Source organism: Berghia stephanieae, chromosome 3, assembly GCF_034508935.2.
Source record: "Berghia stephanieae isolate SIO BIC M18660-M18661 chromosome 3, UCSD_Bste_1.3, whole genome shotgun sequence".
NCBI classification, from domain to species: Eukaryota; Metazoa; Mollusca; class Gastropoda; order Nudibranchia; family Aeolidiidae; genus Berghia; species Berghia stephanieae.
The window spans coordinates 108,342,722-108,350,221 of record NC_088362.1 but is presented as its reverse complement, the minus strand read 5'-3'; the positions used below and the strand labels follow the sequence as shown (position 1 = coordinate 108,350,221).

General features: G+C 35.1%; 1 protein-coding gene across 4 annotated transcripts in view; it reads right to left on the bottom strand.

Moving 5' to 3' along the window:
- LOC144969128 (uncharacterized) overlaps positions 1-7,500 on the bottom strand; it is a 12,863-nt gene that overhangs the window by 5,075 nt on the left and 288 nt on the right. The window contains exons 1-4 of one of the 4 annotated variants that reach the window (XM_078908227.1): positions 7,040-7,111; positions 5,199-5,360; positions 2,020-2,109; positions 77-178 (exon numbers count right to left, since the gene is read on the bottom strand). In XM_078908227.1, the coding sequence (XP_078764353.1) occupies positions 77-178; positions 2,020-2,109; positions 5,199-5,316 (310 nt within the window). In that variant the 5' untranslated portion in view covers positions 5,317-5,360; positions 7,040-7,111. The other 3 variants (XM_078908229.1, XM_078908230.1, XM_078908228.1) reach the window with 3 other exon arrangements.

Below are 7,500 nucleotides of genomic sequence, written 5' to 3'. Positions count from 1 at the left end.
TAAGAAATAGTTTGATGAATTTCGGTATTGATGTTTAAAACGTAAAAAAAGGTTTTCAAAAAAAAATGATATTAACCGTTTTGACAAAGTCCTTGTAGCCTCCACTTTGTGATCAAGCATTGGGTTGGAACTTTACACGAGTGTCCATCTGCAGGCGTTCCGTATCCACCTCCACAAACTGTAAAATAAGAGGAAATAATGAAATACAGTTTTTAATAAAAGTTTATAACCACTATTGTTTCTGTCAATTGACTATATTACGAAATAAAATATCAAAAGAGGAAAGAACTGTAGCATTTGCTTTGTTTAAAGATTCAATACGACCAACAAGTACTTATTGGCAGGTCCGATAATCCAAATTGTTATGGGATCATTGTTGTAATTGAATTACTCTCAAACTAACGCATAATATTGTTGGTTACAGCAATCTGAATACAAGCCCATAATTGCGTTCGGGTATCAGACTTGCAAACAATAATATGTGCACAAAGAATATGACCATTTCCCGCAATTATTCTTTTTTTAATGGTCCAGCGTTAGTATTTTGTAGGCTCTTCTTCGCTTTTACACGAGACGTGACGTAGAATACTGAGCATTTAGGTGTTGCATTGCTTAAATAATATCATATGCCTCAAAACTTACCTTACAGTGGTGACATACTCAAGGATTGTCATCCTGCATACATTTTCTTAACAATCTCTCTGAGATTTTCAATTAAGGTAAATCTGGGAAAATCCATGACTTTATATAGTTGACATTTATAAACATTTATAATGATCGACTAGGTGGAAACTAGAGTCCTGCATTTCCAAATTTTGCAGTTGAGATATATTTCTGAATCCCCCTGTCCACTCATCAGTGATTTGGTAGCTAGATCTGTTAGATATGTGGAAAGTACTTTGCGATAGACTAGCTTCATATCCAAAGGATAGCAAGTAATTGCTGTTGACCATTTCATGCTTCAGAAACCGGGATAAATTCCATGGTTCTGACGGATAACTTACTGTAGTTTTTTTTTCTCAGAAATTCAACGTATTTATATTGTATTTTTATTGCTCTTATTAACATTTACAGTGACCCAATGATGGGAGCCAACGTCCAGCATTTCCAAATAATTGCCCCATGCTCAACTGACTCCGGGGTGGGGGGGGGGTGGGGGTAGGGGGGTGGTTAGTAAATCGTTAGTTTGGATGTCGTCAACTGTTTCTTTTATTTGTGACGAAGTGTTTTATTGCACTTTTACCCATAAAGTTGGCACGGTTCTTCATCAGAGGTTAATAGCAGCAGCTATATATCTTACTTTAATAAAATGGACATCAAAGCATCGGTATCGTAGGCAGGTTCCGATAACATAAATCGTCACATTTTGCGATGAAAGACATTCAGAACGTAAAGTAGTGAAAGTTATTTGTAACAAAATATCTGTGCATTCTGCAATCAAGAATGTCAAAAACTTAACGTGACCAAATGAAATGTGGACGACCGCAAAAAAACAGCCCTTAAGATGGCAATTCGATTTGGCGTTTTACCACTCGAATGTAATTTTTAATTTTTATTTATCTCTTTTATAAACAACAACCAACACTAGAATGACGTCACCCGTAAGCTATCTATCTATTTACTGAATTACGAAATAAGATATCAAAGGAAGAAATAACTATAGATAGTTCGAAGTTGACATCATTCAGGTCTTTATTATTGTTTTTTGTCATCCGCCTTTATGAGTAATTCACACTAAACTTTATTAACCTGACCAAATACGTTCAAGGTTACACACAGTTTTGTGTGTTGGTCCGTTATTCTTCCGGATGGCAATGTTGGGCGCTTCTTAGCCAAACGCATACTATCTATAGCATTTGCTTTGTTCAAAGATTCGACATGACTGACATGTACTTATTGGCAGGTCCGAAAACCCAAATTGTAATGGGCTCATTGTAGTGGAATTACCCTCAAGGCAACGCAAAATATTGTTGATTACATCAATTTGTTCAGTGAGATTTGAAGGACCATACAACTTACTGAAATTATCACACAATTTCTGACCATTGAACTGTTGGGTGAACTTGATGGCTAGAAATTTGCAAATGACATTGTCATCGCCCAAACATCCTGTAACAACAAAATGCAATCATCAAATTGGAATAGACAAAAAATGCATTTCATGGCTTATTGTAAGAGAAAAAAATACTCACAAAAGAACATATTTATTTATAAAACCTTTTAAAGATGTAATGCATAAACGGATAACCAGTATATAAATTAAATAGGTGTATGTTATGACAAACCAAATAAATAATGTTGAATTACCTGTTTGTTGGTTATCTTTTATTTATGATTTGAAAGAAATATAAATCATACTAGCTACCTCAAGAGACAATTTATAAATATTCAAAATGGGTTTTTCTTTCTATATTCATAAATTATTATAACGATTTTTTTGGCAGTGTTAGACTGTGAGTTTTCGAAGGCTATGCGCAAGTCGTACAAGACAGAGAGAATTCTTTTATAACCTGGGCTCCAGCCATAGGGGAGACCGTAAGTAAGAATGTGAAGGAACGTCTGGACAAAATGTAAAGAGGATAAATGTCTTCTAGATTGATGTATAGAGTAAACTTTCAGTCCTTTAGAGCCATAAGGCTCATGGAGCTCAATGGCGTAAAATGGATTATAACTTTTGCTTGCTATCCTTTTGATAGGACGTCAGTCTTTCCACCAGATCTAACAGACCCAACTACTGGGTAGACAAGGGGATCATAAAAAATATCAAATGCACCCCGGGATCGATCTCGGTCCCATTGCGTGTGAATCGAATGTTCTATTAACTTAGCTACCGAGACCCCCTGAGCTAATGGGAGCCTCGATGTATAGGAAATGAAATGGGACACATATATATTTATGGAAGTTGATAACGTGATCAAAAAGCGAAACGTACGTTTACTTTCGCTATGTTTATTTTCATTGAAAAAATTATGGTTGTATTAACAGGTTTTTTTTCTAACATTTCTCTTTAACTTACTTAATACTAGAGATTTTTTATACTTTTCAAAATTGGAAAAATGTATTAAAAATGGGCATGTACATAGATAGTTTTATTCAACTACCATCAACATGAAATATCTAAAAACATTAACTTTGATACTACGCCTATAATTTGTCTCAGAACAATGTAATAAATTTGCACGGGGTAAAAGTAATCCGGATAAACTGCGGATAAAGTCGGTTTTACAGTTGTAGTAGTAGAGTATGGTTATACCAAATTCATTTCCTCAACCCAGCTTAGAAAATCTTCCTCCGCCCTAAGGACGATTTCATAGCCGCCTTCAAGTTTAGTGACTGGACAGAGGAGGACGATGTGATCGTTGGTCTCTGGGGCTGCCTGACATTTACGGCAGGTATCATTGTTCCCAAGTTTCCATCTGCACAATTTGAGGCAGTTCTGCCAAGTCCTGCTAAGAGGCTATTTGAGGAAACCCAGTATTTCCTGTCGTTGTGGAATGCAGGCATTCTTTTAGTTGGATCTTTTATGATGTTTCCTCCTCTTGGTGTTTCCCTGTTCCACATTTCTCTCACATTTTCCTCCACCTTGAAGTCTGCCATTTTTGTTAGGTGGAAAGGTCTTCTCGATTTAAGTCTTGTTGTTGAAGGTGCCCCCTTTATATTCATTTTTATGGGAGTGTTATCTGTGGCTTCGTCAATTCTTGCATGCATCCTTTTATTAGCGTCTTGTCGTCTAAGACTTGGTGGTGCAATGCCGCTCAGTGTTGGGAGCCACTGAGTTGGAGTTGACTTGAGACATCCTGTTATAATTCTCATTGATTCTCTTAATCGGATGCCACTGCGGCTCCTCATCCAAACAGTGGCACACTATAGCACAGTGCTAAAGCAAACGTTCTCAATACCTGTGGTGGGGCTCCTCCGGTGGTACTTGCGAGTTTTCTCACCAGGCTGTTTCTTTTTGCGATTTTATTTGCAGTTCCCTCAATGTGTTTGCGATAATTTAGTTGTCTGTCCAATGTAATGCCAAGGTATTTAGGATTGGGGTCAGGGGGTAGTATTGAGTTACCGGCTGTGATCTTCAGTTCTTTTGTTGCCTCTCTATTACTCAAGTGGAAGTTTGTGGACACTGATTTGGTGGTATTCATTTTTAGGTACCACCAATTCAAGTATTGTTTCAGGTGGGTTGTGTATTTGCTTAGAACTTCTTCAATCTCTTTCCAGTTTTTCGTTTTGCCCAGTCATCAGCTTATCCAAGTTTGAATGCTTCGTTTGGCGTGCCGAAGATATAAGCATTGAAGAAAGTTGGTGCTAAAACTGAACCTTGTGGTACCTCATTTTTAATTTTTCGTGTTTTGCTTCTGTTTTCTCCCAATATGACATGAAAGTGTCTTGTGCCAGTCATGTTAGACAGCAGTATAAACGTCTTACTACAAGGAATCATTTTTGAAAGCTTTAACATCAGTCTATCTGTCCAAACAGTGTCGTAAGCTGCAGATAAGTCTATTAGGACTACACCAGTCTTCTTTTTGTTCTCAAAGCCCGCTTCAATGTATGAAGTCAGTGCAAGGACCCGTTCACTTATGCTTCTTCGTGTTCTAAAGCCCGCTTGTTTGGTGGTATGCAGGGATTTACATATGGGGTGATTCGCTCTAGTACGATTCCTTCCAGGAGCTTATTTAAGCAACAAAGTAGAGAAATTGGTCTATAGCTGGATGGTTCAGTCATTGGTTTGCCTGGTTTTAATATGGTGATTACTTTGGCATGTTTCCAAATGTGTGGGTATGTGCCGGTTTCCATGATGCCTGTCATAGTATTTGCCAGCCAGTTTATTCTTTCTGGTCCAAAGTAAGTAATCATGTCGGGGTATATTTCATCAATGCCAGCAGCTTTGTCATTTTTTTTATTTCTTTATAGCTCCTTTTATTTCATCAATCGTTATTGGGACAGTTAAAAACATGCTCCTGAGAAGGATCATCACGTTGCCGCCGTACAGGAGCTTGTGCGCTGCCATGACCTTGAAGGTGATACCAGCCTAGATCCAATCCTGCTGGAACAGCTGAAGACTAGTAGCCAGACCGAGAATGATCCAAACCGGCGTCCAGGTTCTTCCTTCTCCTAGATCCTCAATGATAATGAAAGAAATAGGTGTTAGGGTTGAGTGAATTAACAAAAGTAAACGTACCTTTGAATGACAAACTCACCTAGTTGTGAAAACAAAGTCCTACAAATGGTGCATGTTGTGATTGGGAGAATGGCAGCTTGACATTGGAACAGCATAACAAATACAGCCAATAAAACAGGGACAGAAAACACCTTCATTTTTCCTTAGTATTATCTGTAAGCTGACTTCCGACCTTGGATTACTGAATATCAGAACAAACATAAACATAAGAACTATAGTGCGTAAACTAACATGGAACGTTACATCTTTCTTTCCAAATATAACTTTTATTTAAATAAATGGAGATTAAATAATAATCTTATGCTAATTGATGCATAGTGGTAAGTTTTTAAAAAAAAATCTCACAACATCCGCCAGCCGGATATAACAACCCACAGACAAAACTATATGTAACCTTAAACGTTTATAGTCTGATTAATACAATTTATGAGAATTGCTCATAAAGATAGCTGACTAAACGCGAAAACAAAGAGCTGAATAATAATAATAATAATAATAATAATAATTAATAATAATAATAATAATAATAATAATAATAATAATAATAATAATAATAATAATAATATAATAACAATAATGAATAATAATAAATAATAATAATAATAATAATAATAATAATAATAATAATAATAATAATAATAATAATAAATAAAATAATAATATTATTATTATTATTATATTATTATTTATTATTATTATTATTATTATTATTATTATTATTATTATTATTTATTATTATTATAAAATAACAATAATAGTAATAATAATAATAATATTAATAGTAACAATAATAATAACCCAATAGCAATACTTTCAATGATTATTCTACCTGATAATAGTCAGCACTTTTGAATTTTTCTTTTTAAAACCTTGATTTAGAACACAATTGTCACTTCGAAAACTTCACTAAACTACTCCTATCTTTCTTTTCTCAATAAGGCAACAGTGCAACCGGTGAGCTCACAATAATCGCTAGTTAGAACTGTTTTGACTATTTTCATGCCTCAAATTGCTCTCTATGAAAATGATGGAATATGAGACGGAGTAAGTTTCTTGTTTGTGACAAAGATTTTTATCTATAAATAATACCTTTAAACGTGATAGATCTTGGAGGTGTTAAAGCCGAAAGTTATATTTGACCATTATTCGTGATCAAACACTGTGAATTCAGTCAAGCAAAATATTATACAATTGCTGTCAATGAGATGAGGATACGGCTAATCGAGAATTTCGGTATAAAGAAAATCAGATAGACTGAAAGATAATATTGCCTAGAAAGCACATTAAACAAATTCTGAAGGCTTTCGAAATGAGAACATGTCATGCATTTTAGAAACTGCTCACAACAGGATCGACGAGGCTCCTAGAAAGACTGAATGAATAGACAGGAAGCAAGGAATCGAAAACTAGATCGCCCTTCCTGTGCCAGATAACACCTAGGGAAAAGTGCCAAAGGGAAATAGAGTAGACATCTTGTTGACGGCACAAAAGGCTAAAGTAGGGACATGTCAACCATGATTCAATCGACGCCTGAAGCAGGAATAGAACATGAAGAAAAAGTGTTATGAAGTAATTGATTGACAAATAGTATTTTTGCCTCTCAAAATCGCAGCTAATTGTGATTATTCATATAGACTTATTTCTTTTATCAAAACACACCACTAACTACTTTATCAAATCAATTACAAGTAGATAGTAGTAATGTGTGCTAAAAATCTCGCCCAAAACACAAAGCCCAACAAGTTTTTATTCATTGTCCCCAATCTAACAACACAATGCAATTAAAGAGTCCTTAACCTAAGTATGTTGCAAGCGCCGTAAAACCCTTAAAACAAACAAAACAAAGAGTTCTTATCATACCTCTGTTTCTGCTTATACGCCGTCTATATGTGGCTATGTGGTCTAGCGGTATGACACTCGCCTTCATATTCTCTATAATAATAATAATAATAATAATAATAATAATAATAATAATAATAATAATAATAATAATAATAATAATAATAATAATAATAATAATGTTTTCCAAGACAACACACGATCGCATGTGGCAGAAATATTGTCAAAACTTTTCACACAAACAAAATGTCGATGTTCTCTCTTGATCATTCAAGTCTCTTTTGCCAATCGAGCTCCTGTCGGGCAGTCTGAGCGCCATGATCTAGAATAATAACGCGTAGACTTTTGAAGATCACTCAGATCTCTCAGAAATGTTGGTTCATGGATGGAGGCTCTATGTGATGAGAAACAAATTGTACAACAATATTAAATAGCAGACATATTATCTTTAACATTTTCGTGTTGAATAAGAATCGCGGATT